This window comes from Podospora anserina, chromosome 1, assembly GCF_000226545.1.
Source record: "Podospora anserina S mat+ genomic DNA chromosome 1, supercontig 6".
NCBI lineage: Eukaryota > Fungi > Ascomycota > Sordariomycetes > Sordariales > Podosporaceae > Podospora > Podospora anserina.
This window is the reverse complement of record NW_001914851.1, coordinates 377,148-401,279: the sequence shown is the minus strand read 5'-3', so window position 1 is coordinate 401,279 and position 24,132 is coordinate 377,148. Positions and strand designations below refer to the sequence as shown.

Genomic DNA, 24,132 nt, shown 5'->3' with positions numbered 1-24,132 from the left:
ATCCTGACTGAGCTGCCCGGTCGGCTCCGCGCTTTGCGTTAGAGACATACCTGCCGTCACATCCCAGCCGTACACATCTCGGTGGACTGGGGACCCAGGTACTTGCTGTCACAAGTCCGTCGTTAACGGAGAAAGATACCAAAAGTTGGAAGTTCATGTTGATGGCCCTACCCCACACCGGCAGCCGCAACCACTGATCTGGTCCACGACACGTCTATCGCCGTTCCATCCGCCGCCCAGTCCGCTCACGTTTCCCCTGGCGTACCCCCCTCGGGAAGTCTCCTCTGTCGCCTTGCCCTGTTTCTTGGCTCGAGTCTCCTCAGCCTGATAGAAAGTTATGTACTCAGCTCAGTATGGCTTTAACGGCGCCCCACCGCAGGGCGCGCAATTGCAGCCTTCACCAAACCAGGGACAGCAGCAACAACAACAACAGCAGCAGCAACAGCAGATGATGTATAACGCGCAACAGCAGCAGCAGCAACAACAGCAACAACAATTCCCCATACAACAAGGTCAGGGCGGCCCGTTTCCTGGAGGTCACAATAACCCGGCCATGATGGGAGGTGCTGGTCCTGCAGGAATGATGCAGAATGCCGCCATGCCGCACATTGGTGCCAATGGTCAGAGTAAGCCCCCCTTTTATGCCTTTCCTACGTATGACGTCCAGCCACCCGTCAGTCTGGCAAACTTTCCTTCTCTGCCCGTTTCCTTGTCGTCCTTGTCCTACCCGACAGAGACCTTCGCGCGTGGTGACCTAAGAGCCATGGCTCGGCAGTTGCCGCAACGCCTCTCGACATCCGAAGCCCATTCCGTGTCACTCCCACACTCATACACTGCCAACCTACCATTCACTCTTCATGTCACCACGGAGACTGACGCCAGTAACGCGACAGTGGCTTACCAGGCCCCCTTTACGTCCTCGCCGTACGGGGCTGGAATACCTTCTTCAGCGGCCCCTCAGCCGCAGCTTCCAGCCAACTTTATGATGGGCGGGCCGATGAACCAGTATCAGCTGAATGCTGGTCTTCAGCAACAGCAACAGCAACAGCAACAACAGCAACCTATGATGCAGCGTATGCATCCAAACCGCCCGAATGCAGGCGGGATGCCCACCTCAACTCCTCAGCGTCCTTTCAACCCGTCGCAAAACACACCGGCTACTTCAATGGCTTCCCAGCCAACTCAATATGGTACTCCTCAGCAGATACAGAGCAACTCACGGAGTCAGACGCCCACGAATCCACCACAGGGACAGCAGGGACAACCGCCATCTCAACAATCGAGTCAGCCATCCCAGCCTCTCCCACCACAGCAACAACAACAACAAGTCCAAACCCAAGTCCAGCCTCAGGCTCAAGTTCAATCTCAAACTCCACAGCCACCATCCCAGCAGTTACAACAGCCCCAGCAGCCGCCAACACCACAGCAACAACAGCAGCAGCAACAGCAGCCGTCCCAAGCACAGCAGCAGCAGCAGCCACCCCAAGGTCAACCGCAGCAGCAGCAGTCTGGCTCAGCAGCCATGACGCCTCAAACGCCAACCTTTCCCGCTAATGGACAGGGTCAACAAGTAAATGGTACTTCGAGGTTGTCAACGCCTCAAAGTCCCGGTGGAGACCCGCAGGACAAAGAGCGGGTCAAGATTCTTTTCGACATCAATACGGAACTGCTCTACGAATCCATGCAGCTGTCCAACGCCCAGCTCGAATTGAAGAAGGAAGCACAATCGGCTCCGGAAGCTGGAGTAGATTATGCTGAGCAGGAACGGTTGGTGAAGGAAGACTACAACCAGTATGTTACCCTTGGACAGACCGCAAGGAGTTGATCTAACCTGTTGTTGCCCAGCTGCATGAAGAGGCTTCAAGTAAACTTCCAGTATCAATCATCCATCCAAAGAAACCCAGCTACTGCCGTTTTCCCGGCTCCTTTCTTGACAGCCCCACCACTTAGTACGACCCTGAAGCTTAAATTACCCCCGGCTTCTCCAGACGATGTACTAGAACGACCGCTGGATCCAAGCGCCGATCGCCTTCAGAGAATTGAGGGACTCAAGCAACTCTATGCTAAGCTTCAGGCACTCTTTCCTGGTGTCGACCCTAAAAGAGAGCAACCAGGTTCTCAAGCGTCACCAGCTATGAGGCCGGGTTTCAATCCTGCTGCTCCTGGCGCGATCCCCAACGGGCAACTTAATGCGTATGCTCGAGCGCAAGCACAGGCTCAAGCCCAAACACAAGCTCATGGCCCAGGCCAAGCTACAGGATTTGGCTCGAACCACAGCAGCCCTGCTCCAGGTCCAACGGCTTACAGGACACCTCAGATGGCCAACAGCCCAGGCCCTCTTTTGCAAACCCAGCCTGCTGGCCAGTGACGCGAGCTAGGAACCAAAGCTGTACGATTTTGATGTGATAGGTGTTGAGGGGGGCGTGTACCAGGCGAAAAGTTATACCATGGGTCAAAGAAAGAGCAGGCCGGGGTATATATTAGCGTGACAGCGTGTCCACGGTTGCGTGTCCGGATCCTCTCCACATGTGTTCCCTATTTTCTGTTGCGATCATGTCTTGGATCAATAGTGTAAAGCGCCAGTTGCAAATGGTGTTATGGGAGTAAAACTGATCTTTTGGCGGAGTTTGAACACGGTGGAATGCGAAGTGGACAAAGGAGTGGGTTGGTTATGTGTATTTCTGTAATCATAGGCTGTGCGTATTCATAAGACAGGACGTTATAGACAATGAGAAGCAGGGGCGTTCGATGACTCGACTGTTATAGATCTATATAATAGTATGGGTGGTATTTTTTGCCAACCTTGCCGACCACTGCTGTGGAGGGGCCAGATTGGACATTTGTTTTTAAAGGCCTCGGCGATCTCTCATTGGGACCATCATTGCTTGTGAATAGTCTCCGAGATCCAGTCACGCAACGTGGGAACATGACACATGTCATCCAATGTCTGAGCCCAAGACTACGTCTCCTCCCACACTCTTGACTTGTGCGGCAAATGCGGTCAAGGGCCAGGTCCGATGAACAAAGGCCACCAAAGAGGAACCCGAATTTTTGGTTGCGGGGACGTTTGACTGCACTGGGCTTGTTACTCGGCGGCCTTCAGCGACCCGTTGTTCATATTTGGCTGTACCTTGGGACAGCCGGAGGGGAAGAAGAGTAGTGGTGGAATCTGCAGTTGGCACATCGCGAGTCTTGAAGCCAAAGATGCGAGTTGGTCCGCCTGCAGCATGCATGCATGAGCGGGATGAAAGCTTCCCTTTCCCAGCCGCCTACTCTGATTGGTAGCAGTTTGGTAGCTCACCGGTTCTCAACGGCAGCCATTGGATGATATTTTTTCTTTTGTGTTCGGGAGCAGGAGCTCCCTTCTCCAACAGAACTGTGCTGCCCAAATAAATTTGGGCCACATCAATAGGGAGGCACAATTATGGCACGACAACAAAACCCCTGACTGGTGAGTGGTGATGATAAGGTCTCAATCGAGGAATCACCCTTTATGAAATGGCAGCCAATTCATAATGCCCCGCTGTCGCGCTTCCCCATTGGACCAGTGAGAGAGCGCGCCTGGACCAGGGAAGAAGAAAGCATCCAATCATCTTGCACTGATCCATGAAATCCAGGGGTTCGGGGTCTTGCCTCTTCGCCAAGCTGAGCCGGGCCACCACGGTTCGCAGTTGATCCCATTTCGATTCGATCGTGAGCGGCTGCTCTGCTCCTGCCTCTCCCTCTCGAGCTCACATCGTGTCGTTATCGCTGCTCTCCACTCGCCATATCTCGTCGCTCCTTTGTAGTGCCGGTCCTCTCTGGCGAAAGCTTCTGAAGCTTTAGGCTCCGCTGCTGCTGTGTTTACCAAGTGTTGCAGGCGTGGGGAGCGGGTCACCTTGTGATCGCACAGTACTGTTTCAGCATCGTCGGCCCCCTCGATGAAACTTCAAAGAACAGCTAGAGCCCCATCAACAGTGTCGCGTGCCAAGAAGCAGGCCAATTCGGAGTCTTGAAGATCTCGACCGACTCTCTCACTTCTCACGCGGTCTCGCCTTCCCGCCTTGTCGCCCATTGCAAAGCCATCCCTGCCGTACCGTGCCCCCCTTCAGTCTCTATTCTTTCCCTATTCAAGCTCCGACGTCCGCCTCCGAACTCTTCTGGAACAAGAAGCAAGGCCGAACAAACAAAAAACTTTGGGAGGAACCAGGGACAGCCGAGACCAGACGGCGGCAAAGCCGAGAAAAGGAACCTAATCGCTAATTCCTAATCATACGAAACGAACAAACGAGGCCTTGGGGGTAGTTGGTACCTTTTTTTTTTTTTTGTTGTTGGCCATTCACCAACTGGAAATTTTGGGGGCATATTCACAGGGAAGAGCCGCTTTTCCTCGGAGCGGACCAGGGACAGCACCATTGAGCGACTCTTTTCGGTTTTGGGCTAGATAATTGGCCAAATATTTCCTTCCTGTCTTTTGGAACTTGGAACAATTGCACCGGCTTGTGGGAGATCAGGAGGGTCGAGGCTTCGGGATGGAGCTCGACCGAATCGAGAGAGATGAGCAGCAGCGGCTGCCGAGCACGCGGAAGATTATGAAGCCAGCCATGGCGACTACGCCGACGACGAACGAGACGGGCCACGAGCGAACCACCTCCGAGCCGATCCCTCTCGAGATGCAGGAAAAGGCACGAGACCACGACTCGCTCGTGACAGTTCGCCTTTCCGAACCCCCTTCCCTGACGGTGAATACAGCCGTCCCGCCGAGCACAATCCCTCCTCGCTATGATGCCGAGTACGCCCCGAGCAAGACCATGGCCGAAACACTGAACGAGGAGGACGATGACGATGACGATAGTGAATCGGAGATATTCGAACCCGATACTCGCAAGAAGAAGGGACCCAGCTTGCAAGATGAGCTGGGCGAAGCTGAGGAGGGACGCTCGGATGATGTTGCCAATGATTCGAGGTCGAGTTCTGGCTCCGACGCGGTTGATTGGGACAAACTTCAGGCGACAGAAGATATGGAGGCTAGAAACAAACAGAACGCACAAGCGGTAGGTGCAAAGCCGAATCACAAAGAGTCCCAGGAAACGAGCGACTTGCACCGAGCAACGAGGATCAAATTCTCCCGTGTCTTTGGACTGTCTCACCGTCCCACGCCGTCCTACTGTCTCATCACAGCTACATTTCTTTTTGCACTGTTTTTTTCGAGGCTAACACAAGACTTTCTTTCTACAGTCCACCGCCTCGCTGCTTGCTCGGCTGGAACAAGAAAACAACAGAATCGCAACCAATCCGAAGAGCATCAAGGTCAAGATCATTGAGCGACAGCAACACTTGCGAGAGAGCCACCCGAGACCTCCCTCGATGGCACAGCTTCGGAAAATGGTCACCGGGCCGACCCCTCCAGCCCTCCGGTATTCGACGTTGCCGCCGACGCCCATGACTGAGCTTGAGTTCTACCTCGCCTTGGTCAAAGACCCTCAGCAAACGGCTGCTCGCCTGCCGACTCTGTTGTCCAACAAGGTCAGGAAGGGCATCCCACCGCCGCTGCGGGGTGTTGTCTGGCAGAGCATGGCCGGCGCCCGCGACAGTGCCCTGGAAGAGGTTTTCGAACGGTTGTCTGGCGAGTCTAGCCCCTATGAGGGCGTCATCAGCAAGGATCTTGGACGAAGCTTTCCAGGTGTGGACATGTTTAGGGATCCCGAAGGCGATGGCCAACGAATGCTCGGTCGGGTGCTCAAGTGCTTCAGTCTCTATGACACCAAGATTGGGTACTGCCAAGGGCTCGCCTTTCTGGTCGGCCCCTTGCTCATGCACATGAGTGACAAGCAGGCATTCTGTGTTCTGGTCAGGTAAGGGAACAGGAATCGTACCGATTCGTCCGGAGTATTTGGACTAACTAAGGCACTCAAAACTAGGTTGATGGAGAACTACGATCTGCGCCATTGTTTCGTTCCCGATCTGTCAGGGCTGCATGTCCGCATCTACCAATTCAGAGAGCTGCTGCGCCAGCATCTGCCCACTCTGTCGACGCATCTGGACGAGTTGCAAGTCGAACCCGCCTATGTTTCACAGTGGTTCCTCTCCTTCTTCGCCGTAACGTGCCCCCTGCCCATGCTGTTTCGCATCTACGATGTGATCTTTGCCGAGGGGGCGTCAGAGACCATCATGCGAGTCGCCTTGTCGCTCATGCGCAAGAACCAGGCGCGCATCCTGGCCTGCACCGAGCTCGAGGACGTGATGCATCTGCTCCTATCGCGCGGGCTCTGGGACTGCTACAACTACAACGCCGACGAGTTTGTCCAGGATTTTGCTGCGCTCTCTGAAATTGTCACCAAGGCCCGGTTGGCAGCCTTGGAGCAGGGGTACAGAGAAGCTAACCTTAGCCCAAGCGCCAATCCCCGTGCCACAGATGCAACAGCGCAACAGGTGTCGGATGTTACCACCGCAGCCTCCCGTTTTCTGGGTCGCCTGTGGGCTTCCTCTTCAACACCGCGATTTGCCACGTTTGCGGCAGCCGCCTCCGCATCCAGCAACACCAGTACTGCTAACACCACTACCAACACGCTCAATCCCGGCCTGGGCGCCGTGTCGCGTCCGTTGAGCATGCTTCGGCGAAGCACGTCGAAGCAGAGCCTGGCATCCACCCTCAACTCGATGGAGGTTGGCTCGTCCACTACTTCATCTGCCGCTAGCGTCCTCAGCTCCGTATCTACCGAAGCAACGTCCGTCTCGCGGGACAGCTCCGCTGACGATTCAACCGTGACGGGCGCGCCGCAAAAGACATCGCCCGCCGTCTTCTCGAGCGGCGCCAATAACAGCAAGGAGGACAAGCAACTTCACAGCCAGATTGAAGACTTGCTCACAGCCCTTAGCGAACTGCAACGGAACCATGCCTTGTTGGCCAGCCAGCTACAAAAGGAAAAGGAAGACCGCGATGAGGACAGAAAGGCAGTACGATCGTTGCTGGACGGCCTGCGCAAAAAGGCGGGCGCCGAGGATTCGGCGGCATTGTCGTCCAGTGTCGATAGCGAGGACACCATTCGAGATGCCTCGACTGAGCCAACCTCGGAAGAGGGTGACGAGACAGTCAAGCCCACCTCGGAGGAGCTATCCGACCTGCTCGATATCGTCGAGCTTCGCTTCAGCGACTCGGTGGTCAACCGACGGTCGTCCATGGCGCAGACCAAATCACAACTTCGAGACGAGCTGGCTCGGGCGAAAGAACAGTTATCCCACGAGGTGTCCAGGTCACGAGAGCACGAACGCAAGATTCATGAAGCGGAGCAGGAGGTCTCCTCTCTGAAGGAGCAACTGAGGGAGAGCCACACACATGTCCGAACTTTACACCAGGAGAAGCAGCGCCTCGAGCGGCAGATACATAGCATGCGGACCAGGGCGTCCGACACGCCAGCCTCTAACGCGACCAGTACCGAGTGGTTCCCCCAGATTGGTACGGCAGCGGGTACAAGTGGTCTCCGCGAGCTCAAGCTGGGCCGCAGCAGGTCCACCCCATCCCACCCGCCCAACTACAACAAGCGAGCGTCGTCGATGACGATGCAGAAGAAGTCCAACCGGGACTCGGCCGGTTCCACCCTGAACGTCATGGCTCCTCCCCCACCCCCGCCTATCCCAACCAGCGAGAGTGATGCCCTTCTGCTAGAGCTCGCGGCGGCGAAGACGGCCGAAGCTGTCGCCAAACAGGAAGCCGAGGAGGCGAGGCAGAAGCTGGAGCAGCTCCGGAAGGCCTTTGGGCTGGCTCCGGGCGAGACACCACCAGCGCTGCAGCGAAACCACAGCACGGCAGACGGTGGGGGGCCAGCGGCAGCAGCTATGGGCATGTTTGGTCGGCTTACTGGGACGACCGGACCGACGTCTGTGCCTGCTCCTGGCGAGTCCCCTCAGAAGGCCGCCACGGCGCCTGCCGCCACCAATGCTACGGGCGGTGGCGGTTTCTGGGGCTGGAGGAGGTGAGCTGGCCAAGATGAGTGTGATACACTGGCTGGCTTGCTGTTTTGAGAGTGGTGGTGTTTCATGGCTGATGATTTTCTATTGCTGGGCTTTATTCTAATGAGCATGTCTCCATGACCTAGAAGGCATGGGGAGGCGGTTATGTTGTGTTTTTGGTTTTCCTTCTATTACGCCTCATGTGGAGGCGCTTGGGCGCAAGTTTTCTCTTTTGGGCACATATAATTTGATGGTTTCGTGTTACTGCTTCGGTGGATTTCAGGAGGGGCATATGCCATATATGCGGTTAAGAACCATAGCTGTCCACAGGCGAGGCGGAGAAGGTTGTGTTTATTGAAACAATATGAGATACCAGTAGTTTATGGGTTGTGGGTTGCTGTTGTGGTATGTTGAGTTTGCACAAACAGAGGGGAGTCGGTGAATGCAGGGTGGGGTATCAAGGGAGTAGAGATGGGAATGACAGGTATATGAGCCTGAGTATAGTGTATAGCGTACCCACTACTGCTTAAATCAGAAAGCATTAGAAGAGGAACTGAGGGCTTTGTTTCCCGTGAAAGTAGATGGCTATGCTGCACCACTAGCATAAAATTACTGATGAAGATGCACAGGCCACTTGTTTCTCAAGAAAGCCTTCCGGTGTAAACTGCTTTATGCTCAAATGTTGACTTTGACCATATCAGGAGGTGGTGAGGCTATTCACAGGTGGATCTGTGCATCCAAAGTGGGTTATGCACAAGCGTCCCTGCAGTAGACAAGAAAAGCTAACTTGATTCACTTGCGTCAAGTCCCTTCTCTCTTGCTGAAGATCCCGTTGACGTGAGCAGGTTTAAGAAAAGCGAGGTTACGTTGCAGGTTTTGATGTTGATGGAGGCAACCGGCTGAGACGCTTGGCTGCACTGGAAATCCCTCTTTTATTTTTTGGGTCGTTTGAGTTGGTGTGGTGTTGTCAGTGGTGTCGTGTGCTTGTGTGCTCTCACCCACGTCATCGGTTATCGGAGCTGGGGGTGTGTGGACGTTCTGGAAGAAGCAAGAAGAAGAGAGTGGATTTTTGAGGGGCAGTCAAGGATGCTGCCGGGGCGAAACGGCGCGTCAAAGTGGGAAAAAATAGCATGTGAAATCCATTATGGGCTAGAACGCGAAGGGCACAAGCAGGCCAAGAGACACGTACCGAAGAGAGGGACAGGGGACAAGGGATAAGAGAGAGAGCCAAGGCACGTCAGGGTGCTACGCCAGAGTTGGATGCAAAATTGTTCTTAGTCAAGGGGCTTATCGCAGTGGTGAGGAAGATGGAATACAGGAAGAAAGAACAAAGACAGGAGGGAATATCATTATCTGTTGTGTGACCGCAGGTAGCTGAAGAAAGATACCGACAGTGCAAAATTGAACGAATGTGGGAGATCGGGAAGCTCGTTGTTGATAGGCTGGCGGGCTATCCTGTTTTTGGAGGGAGGCTGCTGGCAATGATCTCATCATCTTGAGGTGGTGCTTGCGTGCCGCCGACTGTTTGAAGGGGAAGAAGAATTGGTGGGGCAGAGCTGTGCCAAAACTGCCTGCAGTGCCCCTCTATGCTATCATATCCAAGCTCTAGTGTGTCTGCTATCAGAGAGCATCGGGACGGATCAGTCGGTGCACCGTGTGCGAAGAGGCAGCAACTTGGAAGCAAGCCCTGGTGTCTCAAGCTCCTCCCACTCGCGTCATTCCTCCACCTTGGCTTTCCCTCTTCCTCTAAATTCATCTGGCCATCCTCAAATCGTCTCCCGGAATCCCCAATCCAAAAGACATCATTCTGCCACAAAGAAATTACACCACTCACCAACAGCTTTGTTGTACTCTACACCTCCTACCGACTTCCTCAGCGCACACAACCACTTGTGGGTTTTCTCCGCCGCCTGCCAGTCGAAAGCTCCCCTCCAACAGTTCCCGACTCCCAGAATTTGTCTCTCGACAGCTGCCAAACTACCAATAATCCCCGCCCAACGACATCATATCCATCAAAAATGGCCGACATTTCGAACGGACATGCGAACGGGAATGCCAGCGTGGATGCCCTCAAGAACAGTAAGGTTCGTACGAAGCTCTTCCTTTTCTTCTGTTGCCTTAATCAGCCCGCCCAAAGATACCCAGCTAACACGAGCTCCGGTATTTCACAGCTCCACGACAGCCGATACCTCTCCACCTGTGACCTAAACTGACGATAGCTGCTGCAGACCTTGCTGCCACCTACAACAATGTTACCAGCGGTACGATAAGCTGCACATCACCTAATCCTCACATGCAAATGCTGACGTCGACTTTTCTTGCAGGCCCTGTAGCTCAGAACATCAAGGCCGAGGGCGCGAGAACCACGGATGAGCTTTCCAACTTGGCCAACTCTCGCCGCGCTCCTTCGTACACCGCGGCTACTGGCCAGCCCTTGACTCATTACCACTCCTTCTTCTCGGAGCTGTTGTCATGGAAGAATCCTCGTACGTTCAAGTGGGACTCACCAACGAGATATAAAGCTGTACTGATGAAGGCTCTTAGGCGCCTCTGGAATTGCCTACCTCACAATCGTCTCGTTCATCTTCTCGGTTAGATACCTGGATGTGCTCCGATGGGGTCTCAAGCTCACATGGATGGCCCTCGGTGTTACCATTGCCGCCGAGATCGCCGGAAAAGCCATTTTGAACAATGGCTTTGCTACCCAGCTCCGCCCTCGCAAGTACTACACTGTTCCTCGAGAGACACTTGATGCCGTTATTGGCGACGTCAACGAACTTATCAACTTTGGTGTGATCGAGTCCCAACGCATCCTTTTCGCTGAGAACATCTGGGCTTCCGCTGCTGTAAGTTCCCCTTGGCGATTGAGCTTATATTTTCGGCTCTCGGAGCTGTAGACTCGGAGCTATTTGCTAACTCGTCCCGCTAGATTGCCCTCGGCGCCTTCATCTCGTACTACTTGGTCAAGGTTGTTCCGTACTGGGGTCTTGCTCTCATCGCCACCTCCGTCATCTTCTTCGCCCCTCTCATTTACACCACCAACCAGGAGCTTATCGACAGCCAGATCCAGCACGCTGGTGAGATTATCAATGACCAGACCGAGCAGATCCGCTCCTTGGTCCAGAAGAACACCGAGCAAGCCACCCAGGTTACCAAGCAGTACATGGGCGACTACACCGCCAAGGCTCAGTCCTTGATCAAGGGTGCTGTTGGTCAGGAGAATGGCCACAAATCCGAGCTCAAGCCGACTGACTTCCCCGTCGCTCCCAAGGAGGACATCAAGTCGGAGCCTATTGCTCCCCCTACCAAGGCCGGTGAGGAGGAGCCTTTGATCGCTGCTTAAGTGAGCAAGGCTTCCTTCGACAATCATTCGCGCTTGCTCTGCCTTGTTGAGCCAGATGAGTGACAAAAAAACAGAAATCCGATCAAACCTGTGGCAAACTTTTATGGCGCGGGACGGGGCATGGAATGGCTGGACGGTACAAAGACTGCCACTTTTTCTTTTAATGGGATCATGGGATTGTGCGAGACTGCTTTTTTCTCAGTAGTTTTCGATATGCTATTGTTGTTATTCCCGGGTTGTGTTTTCTTTTGGGGACTATTGGGATGAGGAGGGACGTTGAATCCACGAATGCGTTCCCCTGTTTTGTTGTTATGAGTAGTTATGATCCTAGGGTTTCCTGGCAAAAATGACATGGCGGGTGACCGGGTGTTGGTTGTAATACAAGTACGTTTTTATTATATCTGTTGCACACCCACCCGGTATCAGCGAGCTTGATGCGCGCAAATAACGACATTCTGTATTTTCTACTGGTATTACATTTTTATTATATGGTGAGTGAATGACTGGCAGGTGTGCGTAGACGATAACGACTGTGATGACGGAAGATGATCTCTGAAGTGCTCCCCTGAACGCCTGTTGTTGTACAGCTTCAAGCCAAAGTGCAAATTAGATGCTTAAAACCCCCTAAATTCCCCCAACTCCGGTGACGATGCATAGTGGCGAATGACGGTTGATAGATAACGAAAGGACGAGCTCAGACAGCTCCAGCCGTCTCTCTGAGGGGCTCTACTGCTGCTGCTGGTAATACTCTTTGCTCGGCCTCCCGTCGTTCACCGGCTGACCGAGATACGTGTCATCCTGCTGGCGCATCTGCCCCTGGGGCTGCCCGCCAAAATCCACCTGCTGCATCTGGTCCTGTCCGTCCTGGGCGCCGTAGTAGCTCCCCCGCTCAGAAGGCGGGTAGTTCCCCTGCATGATGGGGTACTGGCCTCTGGCAACGTGCTTTTGCTCGTCGAGGTCGGAGTCTGTCTCTGAGCGGTCGCCGCTGACGTGGCGGGACTTGTACCAGGCGTAGGCGAGCGTGGCGAACCCGAGGGTGGAGAGGACGGCGGCGGCCCAGATGAGGAAGTAGAGGCCTGGAGAGGTCGCGGCCGAGAGGCCGAACTTGGCGCCGTCTTCGTTGACGGCGTTTTTGATCTTTTCGGCGGCGGCGGTGAGACCGAGGGTGCCGATCCCGGCGAGGAACCAGCCGATTCCGAGGCAGACGAGGGTCGGCAGGATGAGGGCTGTCTCGCGGGCGGCGAGGGCGGGGACGAAGGCGGAGGCGAGGGCGGCGGTCGAGCCTAGGAACGCCAGGGCGAGGAAGACGACGGAGGTGAGGAAGAAGAAGCCCATCGCCGCGAGGGCGCGGGGGATGAGGTCCAGGGCGTCCTGGATGGTGTCGATCAGGCCGACGTCGCTGAGCTTGAACTTGAAGGGGCCGACGTTGAGGGAGGCGTCGAGGGATTTGGAGAGGTCGGTCTGCTCGACGACGAACTTTTTGGTGCACTTTTCCACGTTCGGCTCCGCGGCCGGGTCGGAGAAGAGGGGCGCGTACATGCCTTCGCACATGGCGCCGATGTGGATGGAGTAGTACTCCTTGAGGCCGATGGCTTTGGCGACGCTGCCGAGGGCCTTGTCGACGAGGTCCTGGCCGAGCCGGACGGCCTTGTCGGCGATTTCAGCACCCTTTTCGCAGGCTGCGCCGACGCCGTCGCCGACTTTGTCCGAGGCGCCGTTGAGGGCCTTTTTGGCGTCTTCTTCGGCCTTCTTGCCGCCGAAAGCACCGGCGAGACCACCGGCTACGTTGCCGAGAGCGTTGCCCGCGTCCGTGACGGCGTTGTCGGCTTTGTCGCAGCCGCCTTGGGCGGCTTCTTGGACGTTGGGGGCCTTGATGAGGTTTTTGCCAAAGGTAGACATGTTGAACTTGGGGGTGTTTGGTCAGTAACCTTATTCAGGGGGGGAAAAAGGAAGAGATAGGGGTACAGTTTGACATACGTTAATCACACTCAACCCTTCAATATAATTCGGTGAGCTTCCTGCCGACAAGGCAACGGCCAAAAAAACAAAAGCGAAAAAGGAGCACACGACAGGCGCAACTTTGAGAACCATGCCCACCATCCCACCATCACCACCTGCACCGAAGCCTCTCATTTTGTCTGAACTGAAAAGGAACGTAAGTAAATCGGGAACCTGCCCCTGATTTTTTGAAAGGCAAAGTCAAGGAACGACTGGCACGGAAGTGCAAAGGAATGAAAAGTAAAGCCTCTAGGGCTGTGAAGAAACGCGAAGAGGTAGAAAGGAAAGGAAGTTGTTGACGTCTTCAACAACGGATAGTGAAGTAAAAAAAAAAAAAAGGAGAGAGAGAGAGAGAGAGAGACGGAGAGATTTGAAACCTGTAGGATGAGATCAGCTAATATACAGCGTCAGCATCACCTGGCCCGCCAGGTTCAAGCAAAGTGGTAGTCTATAGCTGGCTATTCTCAGTTCCAACGGCGGGTACACTCTGGTCCAGGGAACGTGCAGGAACAAAACAGATGCGGGCTGCGGGCTGCGGTCGTGGCTGAGAGGCCGGCCATGATGGTCATATGAGGCTCTTGGTATGAGACGATGACGGTGATGATCTGCAAGAATTGTAAACAAAGGATACAACAGGACTTGGGGGGACGGGTGCCAGCCAAAAGAAAGGGAGCATCTAATGTCCATCCCCAGCCATAGACACCTTGTGTGACGCCGGCATAAGACCCCATCAGATGGCCTGAGGTTGGGGTTAGAAGGTGGTCGGGTCTTTACCATGGCTAGAGAGACTTTTGTAAGTTTGAGAGAATCGACAAAGAAACATATGTGGGTAAACCCGGGGTCAAAGCTGTGCCCTCCTGTGCCCTCCAAAGTTGGGGTCGACGACAGCCTGACCAATGAGAAAATCGTGGTGCTTGTGAGAAGTGCATAGCTGCCGCTTCGTGAGGTGCATGGCCGCCTGTTTCCCACCAACTTCTCAAAACCGCCATTTGTCCTTGCCGAGTTTTGCTGTTGGGTCGTGGGCCGGACACCGACCCAGAATCGCGGCCGGCCCCACATTCCCCCGACCGAGACTCTATTGGCTTTTGGTTGATCGGTCTCGGCAGGGGTCCGAAGTGGGTGGAGCTCCAAGCCGAGCCTGTAAGGAATTCTGCGAACAGTTTGCAATCGACTTTCGAACGTAAAAAATCAGGCCAAAACAATTGAGTGAACATAGACGTGGAGTATTCAAATCGTGAAATGTCATTATATGTGCAGAAACGACGCTATAGTACAGTCAAGAAAGCCAATCCATCATATCCTCCCACACTCTATAGCTTGGGCAAGCTGACGAGCTGGGCGTTGCCCCTCTTGATGACGGCAACGGCATCGTTGACAAACTCGTCAACGATCTCCTTGGCTGACTTCTCCTCGTTGACAACGGCGGCGCACTTGCCCATAAGGTGGGGCATGAGGGAGTCAAGAAGGTCATCAACATCAACCTCGGCGTTGTCGGGGGTGGAGGCAGCAACGAGGCCGATCTTCTTGAGGTCGGCAATCGATGGGACCTCACCAGCCATGAGCTTATCGAGGTCGACCTCGTGGGGGATCTTGCCCTTGGCGAGGCACTGCTTCAACTCGGAAACACGGTCCTCCTCCCAGTTAACAATGTAGGGGTTGGCGCGGACACGCATGGGGCGACCGGTGAAGATGGTGGTGCGGATGTTGTCATCGAAGCCCGAGGTGCGGACGGCCTCCTTGTGGGCCTTGGGGGCACCAGCCTCCTTGGAGAGGACGAAACGGGTACCAACCCAGACACCGCTGGCGCCCATCATGAGCGCAGAGGCGAGGAGCTGACCGTTCCAGATACCACCGGCGGCAACAACCTGGACGGGCTTGCCAGTCAATGGGGACTTGTGGCCCTTGACGAGCTGAGCAACGGTGGGGATGAGGACGGTGGTGGGGGTGTCACCGGTGTGGCCGCCACCCTCGCCACCCTGAGCGCAGATGATATCGACACCGAGGTCAAGGCACTTCTTGACGTGCTTGGGGTGGCCGATCATGTTCATGTAGAGGATGCCGTTCTTGTGGAGCTTCTCGACGACGTGCTTGGGGGGGACACCGACGGCGGAAACGAAGAGCTTGGCGCCGGACTCGATGATGATGTCAATCAGCTCGTCAAGCTTGCCCTTGGTGTAATCGTAGCTGGAAAAGCGCAAAGGGTCAGCAAAAGAGAAGAGGAATGAATGGTCTGTCGGCGTCTGGGGAATGGTCTTACTTGGTCTTGCGGGCGTTGCCGCCAACCTGGGGAAGAAGGAGATCGACACCGAAGGGAGCCTTCTTGTCGTTAAGGTGCTTCTTGATCTCATCGATCTGCTCCCTGAGCATCTCGGGGGTGTAGCTGATACCACCGAGGACACCCATACCGCCGGCATTGGTGACAGCCGCCGCCAGCTTGGGGCCAGCGGCGACGTTCATGCCGGCGAGGAGGATGGGGTGCTTGATCCCGAAGAGATCGGTGATGTCGGTGCGGATCTGCTCTACAAAGTGAAAACCTCACGTTAGCGCCCAGTTGGTCGTTCGAATGCGCCAAGGGGAGAGCCGGTGCGCGCGGGGTGATTCAGGTTCGAGGTGAACTTACGAGGAGAGGCCATGATGACTGATGTGAATACTCCAAAACGGGAAATGGTAGAATAAGTGTTGGTGAAAAAGAAAAAGGTTAAAAATCTCGCTGCTGAAAAACAAAAAAGACACAAGACGAAGCACGAGGAAGAAGGCCAGTTATCAATCAGTTGGATCTGTGGAGGCACACGCATCTTGGAATCCGGGGTACGCGGAGCCTTGGCCACGATCACCGCCGTGCCGAGGTTGCCCGCGCCCCTACGCTAAGCTTTATTAGGCGATCATGGGAACGCTGGGGTACTCGGCTGCGCGACCGAACTGCGGAGGTCAAAGACAGACCGAGGCATCGGTTCGGTTTGTCCTCGTTGAAACTGTGATTCTCAAGTCACTCGGCAAGCCAAGGCATGGTTAATTTTATTATAGCGAACATTGACACTCGAAAAACCTTGATCAACAACGACCAGGCCAGACGTTTCAACGGCGACGGTTGCACGTAGGAGAGTTTCACGGTCACAGTCAACAGGTGATGGTTCCCACATGTCTGGCTCGCCTTCGATGACATCGGATGTTCCCGAGTCCCTCTTGCTGGTTCCTCTGTTCGCCGCCTCCTGGAATTCCATCTAGGGGGCGTCGGAAACCTTCAGGCCCGGCGCGCTGGTAATCAAGTGCATGACCCGGAGTTGAACCCGAGACACCACCACATCCGCCTGTTGGCTGTTGTTCCAATGACACAGCTGAGAATCCTTAAACGGATAAGGTCAACCGCGCCTTCAACCCTAACCCTTTCCGCATTTCTTTCGGTGGAGACTCCGAAGGTCGGGTCTGGAGCAACTCACAGAGCCACTTCTCGACTTCGGTCGGTGACTTCACTGCGGCAGAATATGAAGAGCTTCACACGTATCGCCGCAGGGTCATTGAGACAACCCCGACAAAGTTTACCTAGTACCAGACATGTATGCCATTCCTGCCAGAACCTGCGCCTAAGCAGGATTGGACAGCGGCAATTTTCCCAGACAGCACCGTCTCTAACAGATTCGTTCGGCTTCAAAAAATATTCTCTCCCGCGCAGCTTTAAGCCCAAGGAAATAAACCTGCCTGCCAAGATGGCTAGCCCACCTCCCCCAGATCCGGCGCGGAAGCGGCTGGCATATATCGCCCTGGGAAGCAACTTGGGGGATCGTATTGGCTGGATAGAAAAGGCCTGCGCCGAGCTGGATGCGCGGGGCATCAAGGTCAAGCGCACAAGCAGCCTGTGGGAGACGGAGCCCATGTATGTGCTAGACCAGGATAGATTCGTCAATGGTGCCTGTGAGGTACGTCTGGTCTCCGACCCCCGTTATACCAATCAGAGCCGCAACTAAAAGAAAACCTCAGGTTGAGACAACTCTTGAGCCACTTGCCCTTCTGGATGCTCTCCAAGATATCGAGAACTCCCTTGGTCGCAAAAAGATCATTGACAAGGGCCCGCGTAACATTGACCTCGATATCCTTCTCTATGACAACATCAAGTTCAACCATGAGCGCCTCACAATTCCTCACATTGGAATCCCCGAAAGGGAGTTTGTCTTGAAGCCTCTTGCTGAGTAAGTCCTGTTTTGACCGTTTTATCTTGGCACGAACCCTTGACTTACAACGGTTCCCTAGACTTATCCCCGACAAACCTCTGGACCCCGACCGACCATGGACCCTAACCCGGGACTTACTTGATGCCCTACCTTCTTCTACTACTCCTATCACCACTATGACCCCGTTGTCAGCACACCACCCCCCCATCATGGCTCTCAATCCAGCCCGGAAAACACACGTCATGGGCATCCTCAACATGACCCCTGACTCCTTTTCTGATGGCGGCCAAAACACATCCCTTGAGGAGCAAACTTTGATCTCCAACATACGATCCTTCTTGGACGCAGGCGCCACCATGATTGACGTTGGCGGGCAGTCCACCGCCCCCAACTGCCCCGAGGTTTCAGTAGAGGAAGAGCTCAACCGAGTGCTCCCGGCTATCAAGCTCATCCGCTCTCATTTCTCAGATAGGCCGGTGCTCATTAGTGTGGACACCTACCGAGCATCTGTCGCCGAGGCTGCCGTTGCCGCCGGCGCTGATATTGTGAACGATGTCTCTGGTGGAAGCATGGACCCGGAGATGTTGCCTACTGTTGCGAGGTTGGGGACAACCATCTGTCTGATGCACATGAGGGGGACACCGGCGACGATGAACAATCTTGCTGAGTACCCTGATTCTGAAGGAGGGCTCATCGGCGGGATTGCTAAGGAACTGGTGGAGAGGGTAGCGGCTGCCGAGACGGCTGGTGTTAGACGGTGGAGGATCGTGCTTGACCCTGGGTTAGGCTTCGCCAAGGTTGGCTGGCAAAATGTCGATGTGCTGAGGCACTTGGATGAGCTCAGGTTCTGGCCTGGGTTGCAAGGTCTGCCGTGGCTTGTCGGGTCCAGCAGGAAGAGCTTCATTGGGAGGGTGACAGGCGTACCGACGCCGAAGGAGAGAATATGGGGCACAGCCGCGACAGTTGCGGCTGCTGTTCAGGGAGGAGCGGACGTGGTGAGGGTCCATGATGTCAGGGAGATGGCGCAGGTGGTAGCGATGGCGGATGCTATCTGGCGGTATTGATTCAGGGAAATCAAAATGGGACTAAATTCAACATTACTGCGAGGGCAAACTGTTTCTGTACATACTCACTCCGTGTATATGGGTTCAACAAGAGGAAAGGAGGTCTTTTTGACTCTACATGGGTTGCTAAAACGGATGGAGCTGGGGAAATCACCCGTTTTCTGAACAGAGGCTGAACCCTCATTGATTCAGTGAAGCGGTCGGGACGCGTATGGTCACGCATGCTGGAACCCGCGGCCTCCGACACCGATACCTACGCCAGCTTTGCGTGGTGGTACCGACTCTGGTGACGGGTTCTAGTTGCAGGGCTGGGCCTTGGAATACCAAGGGCGGCATAGTCTGGACTGGCAGCCTCAGGGCTGAAAGAAGGCGCTGCTTGGCATCCCCTAATTGTGACGCTGCTTACACAAGTCTGCTTACTAGACACTGCTGAATAAATGTTGATTACAAAACACTATCAAGTCGATTGGCTTCAAGATCGCATTCCGTGACGACTACAGGCCGGCGAGGCGTCAATAGCAACGATTCTTAGGCGAGATTGCGATCTGGTAGGCACCAGCGACAAAGATGAAGAGATCTTGGCAATGCACGCGTACGTCGACATTGACGTCGGCGTTGACGAATCGGGAAAGCCACGGCTGACAAGGTGGAATATTCATGAACCACACATCTATAAGGATCTCATTGATCAGTAGTAATAGAGGTCCATCCGCTCTGTCCACGACGAGGACTACAACAGCAGCACTTTTACCATCCACCCACCAACACGAGCACCAACAACGACGTTCAGGTAATCAAAATGCCGACCATTACCATCATCCCCGCCTCTTGCAAGACCTCCCTCGCCACCATTCGGGCTCTGCTCTCTCTTTCTGATCCCTCAGTCAAGATACACGGCATATACCGCGACTTATCCAAGGTCCCGGAAGATTTACTGTCCCACTCCCAATTTACAGCCCTCCAAGGCGACATTGACGACCCTTCCCTCGAACTTCCTCCCAGCGACCTGCTTTTCCACACAACCCCTAACACGTATACCGACGCCGATGTCTTTGAGCACGCCAAACGACAAACCGAGAACTTGAAAACCGCCATCCTCAAGTCCTCGACCATCAAGAAGATCGTCCTGATGAGCACAATGGGGGCCCAGTACTCCTCTGGAACCGTAATATTACCCTTTCCCTTCCCGTTCATAGAATGCTAACGCAAAATGTGACCAGGGTGAATTAAAAGCAAATCACGCCGCTGAAACCACCATCTCCACCCTGCCCGCCTCCATCCAAAAGGTCTTTGTCCGCTGCTGCTGGTTCATGGAAAACTGGGCCTCCGAACTCCCCAATCTCCTCTCGGACAAGCCCTTCTTCTACTCTACCATCTCCCCGGCCGATTTTCCCTTCCCGCACATTGCCGTGAGGGATATTGGCAAGACGTGCGCTCAAGAGCTGTTGTCTACTGCCCCCCCCAAGAGCAATCCTTACATCTTTGAGCTTCAGGGCCAGAGCTACAGCTCGAATGATGTGAAGAAGATCTTTGAGGAGTTGCTGGGGAAAGAGGTGGATATGAGAGTCATTCCTCAGGAGGGGCTGTTGGATTATTACCGGCAGATGTTTTCTGAGCATGTTGCGAGGGAGTATACGGAGATGAACCAGAGCTTCTTGGAGGGGGGGATCCTGTTTTTGAATCCGGAGCCGACGCCGGGTGGAGAGATTCGGAGGGGGGAGACGGAGTTGAGGGAGGTGTTGGCGGGATTGCTGAAGGGACGGGTTTGAATTTGGCTGTCGGCATATTTTGGGGTGTTTGATGATGTATGAAGCAAGTCGTGGAAGAAGTGTGAATTTGTGGATGGGAGTTGCGAAACATAGTCGCCTGTTGGGAATTCTACATTTTGCTCGATAAAAACAACAAGCCGTGTTCTAGGTTCTATTGCTATCCATAATTGAATGTCTTGAAAAATCAAATAAGGGTCTAACAATGAAACGAGTGTTCTCTGATATGATATATCCATCCCTTTACCCCTGGTTTTCCGCTCCGGTAAGTACCTATGGATTGGTACCAGCTCCCCTTGTGTCGTTTATGCCGCAACCGCTTCGTCAGAGGGCTCTGCAGGCAATGGAACAGTCGCTGCCGAGACCTGATCTCCCTCGCTGATGGCCTTCTCTAATCCGAGAAGTATACCACCAGTGGCAACACCACCTGCAACAGTACCAGCAAAGCCTTCAGCGGCAGTGCCAATGGAAGAACCTCCCGAGGAAGAGCCGACAGAAGAGCCCCCAGACAGCTCCTTACCACCTGGCCATCACGAGAGGGTCTACCAGTACGACCAAAACGGGGAGCCCGCGCCCGAATCAGGTTGCGATTGGCGCCATCTCCGAGCTCCTCTTGCGTGCGTCGAGCTTATCCGCTGCATTTTCATCGTTGTCGTCCTCCAGAGTCGTGTCCGGAATGAGCCCCTTGTCTTGGAGGAATTTCACACAGAGCGGATAGAGAGAGAAGATCTCGTTTCTGCACTGGGGAATCCTCCAGAGCATCGTCGACAGCATCACCCTCATCACTGCCGAAAAATCTTGCCCTTGACGACGTCGACTACATCCTCGATGCGATTCACAATCTCATCACTAAGAACATCCTTTGCCACTTCTTTGGCGAACCCGTCAGTCTTTCCGCCTCTGTCGTCAACCTCTGCTGTGTCGTCAACCTTTTCTGTCCTGTCAACTTTAGCTGCGTTATCAACCTTTGGAGAATCTGGGGCAGGATTCAGACGGCGAGATGGGCGCTTGCGGTTGAATCGGATTCTCCGCCGTACACTTCGCTTTTGAGGGGCTTGCGCAGCGTTTACAGTTGGCCGGATCTCTTGTTCATCGCCCTGGTTGAGAAGATGCTCGATAACGAGGAGAATTCCACCGCTGGCTACGCCTCCGGCTACGTTTCCAAGAGAAGCGCTGATCTTGTTGTTCTTATTGCTGTGTGAAATGGCTGTTTCGGATGTTGGCTTGGGGAGACGAGCAGCGCTGGCTGGACCGATAATGGAAATGAGGGCAATGGTGTGCTTCATTTTCAATAGGTCTGTTAGATTGAATTTTGCTTGACCGGGGCTCTTCGAGAAGGTCAACCTGAGAGAGACGGCTGAGGAAATGTAAGGTACGTTAAGACAGATGTTGGAGGGAGTGTTCGAGGCTTGCCAGAAGCCGATTAAGGATTCAAAAGAGAACGTGAAGCAAACAAACCTTCCAGAGGTTGAATTTCAAGACTGTTTGAAAAGGAGTGCTTCCCCAAAGTGAGATGATCAAATGAAGAGAATGTTTTTTGGACTTGCCAGAAGTCCTGTGAAGGAGTGGATTGTTGATATCGATATTTGAGTTGATGATAGAGACAGATTCCAATGCTGATGAGGAGGACGGTGCTGGCCTCTCTTATACTGAAAATGGATCTCATCACCTTACCCACCTGCCTGCTCAGGCCATGGCAGCCTCGTGCTTCCGGTCCTGGACGCCTGGTGTCGTAGAGTTTCAACCTGAAGCTCAGAACCAGCCCTGCAACACGGCACCGTTGACCGTAGCCTTGGCCTGTGTTCTATCAACTTGATGCCTGAATGTCTACGGAGAGGCTCATGCTGGCGCACACCACACAGAAAGACCAGACAGAATACTGTCGCAGGATGTGGCCGATACCTGACTTGTCTGAAAATAGATGACTAAAGCCCGAGGGCTGGGCAGTGCTTTACATTGTACCACACACAGAGAGGGCGCATCTGGGAGTTACGAAGCACAATAGACCCCTAAGTAGGTCATACCATCACATGTCCAGACCAGAATGACACATCGCTACACCAAACACCAAACACAAGCCCCAGGACATAGTTTCAGAACGTTCAATTATCCCTTGACACCTCTTAGACCTTCTTGGCTGTTTTCTCATGTCCAGGCCTATCACGCAAAATCCACAGACCTAGGCAGATAGTATCCAGCGAGGTCATTCTATACTTGTTGGCTACATGTTGTTGCAAGGTACTTTTTCAGGTTGGAGATACAGACAGCTTTCGAGATTCACTTAGACAAATGTCAGGGACTAATGATCTCTGCTCAAAGTGTCTGGGTGAGATGACTGGGCTACTTCAAATTCGCCCATCAGGTAAGGTAACCTTATCACGTTGTGGACAAAATACTTGGCACCGCAAAAGTAAGTCAACGGAATAGTATCTGGAAGACGCCCCAACAGGTAAGTAATAGGCCTTGGAAGGTAGTTAATGGGCGTTCTGATTATGGTTTGAGGGTTGTTGGTTCTTTCTCGAGGCCTATTTTTTTTTCAAAAGGTATAAGTCAACAATTATAATACATTTTATCTAGCTTACAGTGGCAGTTATTCTGTCCAGAGTGTGCTTATGAAAGTTTTTGCAGCTCTCGATGTCATAGCTCTAGGTTGTACAAGCTTGTTTTATTAGTATGACCGCAATTGGTGTGATCTTGTTGTCACATTACTGTTCAAGGATGTGGCTTGTGAGATGTGTGTAGCATTATGGTGTATCGTGAAAAGATCTTCTGGTCTGGGGACCTTGTACGGCCGAAGATGGTTTCACTCTCTATACAACGTCTTGTTCACAGTCGTCATACATAGGGCCTATCCAAAGATACTAGAGATGCGTGAAGACAGAGGTTGATAATTATAGGTAGCGAGAATGGGGACAAACATGCCCGATATTATGTGTCGTTGTTGATGCTGATGTTGAACACATGAGTTCAAGTCAAATGGACACTTCGGCTATCAAGTAATAGAGAGGAAGGTATTATCAATATCGGCCTTGGCCCTTACCGGCCAAGGTATCGAGGGCTAGCACGTGGGCATCAAGCTGCCCTTGGGTTTGATGGATTCTTGACCGACAATTGTTTGTTATTGACTTTTAAGTTTCAGGGAGACCACAACTTGCCCTCCACTTCTCACACATCTTGTTAAAATTTGGTTGCCAATGCTGCCACACTGCATAGGTTCAAGGTGCCGAGACCCTTAGATAGCCTGGGATTGGTGGTAGTGTTGGTGGAATCAGGATTGCCCTTTTAGTAACTGCAGAATGTGGTCATCGACTGCTGAGAATCAGATAGAGGACTCTCTTGGAAATGACTGATATATCGCTTCATCCCCCGTCTAGCTCAGAGTCGTTGGTGGTTGGGACGTCGGAGATGAGGATGAAGCTCCGCCGGCCGACCGGCTCGACACACCAGTCGGGCATGACGATATCCAAGAATTGTTTATGTTGTTGCATTTTTAGGGCACCCGACCCCTCCCATGGTCTGCATTTACTTTCCAGATCACCAGGTAACTCGCTGAGCTGTCACCTGCAAAGTCCACTGGAATTAAGAAGCCCGAAGTTGTGCTGTCAGTGCCCCGGTTCCCCCGCACAAAGGATAGCCGTTCTGAGCCAATCAACAGGCGGTCAATTGCCAGGCCCACAGTGGATAGCGCGTTGAGGCCCACTGCCTGCCCCACGATTCTGAGCTCGGCATTGGCAGCCATTCCATTGGTCCGCCAGTCCCGGGAATGGCCGAGAATAGCTAAGCGGAACAAACGCCAAGAAACACGAGCAAAGGGCAGCCCTGCCACAGCCCACCATCTTTGGGCGTCGACTCGACGTCAGAACGAC

General features: G+C 53.7%; 8 protein-coding genes across 8 annotated transcripts; 6 read left to right on the top strand and 2 right to left on the bottom strand.

Moving 5' to 3' along the window:
- Window positions 1-337: 337 nt before the first annotated feature.
- Window positions 338-2,368, top strand: PODANS_1_22570 (uncharacterized protein; the record flags this gene model as incomplete). The annotated part of the gene is made up of 2 exons (XM_001906540.1): window positions 338-1,791; window positions 1,846-2,368. The coding sequence occupies 2 exons, from the start codon at window positions 338-340 to the stop codon at window positions 2,366-2,368; spliced, it is 1,977 nt and encodes a 658-aa protein (XP_001906575.1).
- Window positions 2,369-4,511: 2,143 nt separating this feature from the next.
- Window positions 4,512-7,956, top strand: PODANS_1_22560 (uncharacterized protein; the record flags this gene model as incomplete). Its single annotated transcript, XM_001906539.1, has 3 exons — window positions 4,512-5,033; window positions 5,311-5,834; window positions 5,901-7,956. 3 exons carry the CDS (start codon window positions 4,512-4,514, stop codon window positions 7,954-7,956), a joined length of 3,102 nt encoding a protein of 1,033 aa, XP_001906574.1.
- A 1,991-nt stretch (window positions 7,957-9,947) lies between these two features.
- On the top strand, window positions 9,948-11,272 carry PODANS_1_22550 (uncharacterized protein; the record flags this gene model as incomplete). Its single annotated transcript, XM_001906538.1, has 5 exons — window positions 9,948-10,008; window positions 10,158-10,190; window positions 10,254-10,415; window positions 10,474-10,775; window positions 10,859-11,272. The coding sequence occupies 5 exons, from the start codon at window positions 9,948-9,950 to the stop codon at window positions 11,270-11,272; spliced, it is 972 nt and encodes a 323-aa protein (XP_001906573.1).
- Window positions 11,273-11,998: 726 nt separating this feature from the next.
- On the bottom strand, window positions 11,999-13,405 carry PODANS_1_22540 (uncharacterized protein; the record flags this gene model as incomplete). The annotated part of the gene is made up of 2 exons (XM_001906537.1): window positions 11,999-13,177; window positions 13,250-13,405. The coding sequence occupies 2 exons, from the start codon at window positions 13,403-13,405 to the stop codon at window positions 11,999-12,001; spliced, it is 1,335 nt and encodes a 444-aa protein (XP_001906572.1).
- A 1,175-nt stretch (window positions 13,406-14,580) lies between these two features.
- Window positions 14,581-16,065, bottom strand: PODANS_1_22530 (uncharacterized protein; the record flags this gene model as incomplete). Its single annotated transcript, XM_001906536.1, has 3 exons — window positions 14,581-15,454; window positions 15,528-15,789; window positions 15,891-16,065. 3 exons carry the CDS (start codon window positions 16,063-16,065, stop codon window positions 14,581-14,583), a joined length of 1,311 nt encoding a protein of 436 aa, XP_001906571.1.
- A 687-nt stretch (window positions 16,066-16,752) lies between these two features.
- Window positions 16,753-18,500, top strand: PODANS_1_22520 (uncharacterized protein; the record flags this gene model as incomplete). Its single annotated transcript, XM_001906535.1, has 3 exons — window positions 16,753-17,184; window positions 17,246-17,454; window positions 17,516-18,500. The coding sequence occupies 3 exons, from the start codon at window positions 16,753-16,755 to the stop codon at window positions 18,498-18,500; spliced, it is 1,626 nt and encodes a 541-aa protein (XP_001906570.1).
- A 799-nt stretch (window positions 18,501-19,299) lies between these two features.
- PODANS_1_22510 (uncharacterized protein) lies at window positions 19,300-20,269 on the top strand (the record flags this gene model as incomplete). Its single annotated transcript, XM_001906534.1, has 2 exons — window positions 19,300-19,665; window positions 19,721-20,269. The coding sequence occupies 2 exons, from the start codon at window positions 19,300-19,302 to the stop codon at window positions 20,267-20,269; spliced, it is 915 nt and encodes a 304-aa protein (XP_001906569.1).
- A 462-nt stretch (window positions 20,270-20,731) lies between these two features.
- PODANS_1_22505 (uncharacterized protein) lies at window positions 20,732-21,468 on the top strand (the record flags this gene model as incomplete). Its single annotated transcript, XM_001906533.1, has 2 exons — window positions 20,732-20,883; window positions 20,976-21,468. 2 exons carry the CDS (start codon window positions 20,732-20,734, stop codon window positions 21,466-21,468), a joined length of 645 nt encoding a protein of 214 aa, XP_001906568.1.
- Window positions 21,469-24,132: the final 2,664 nt, after the last annotated feature.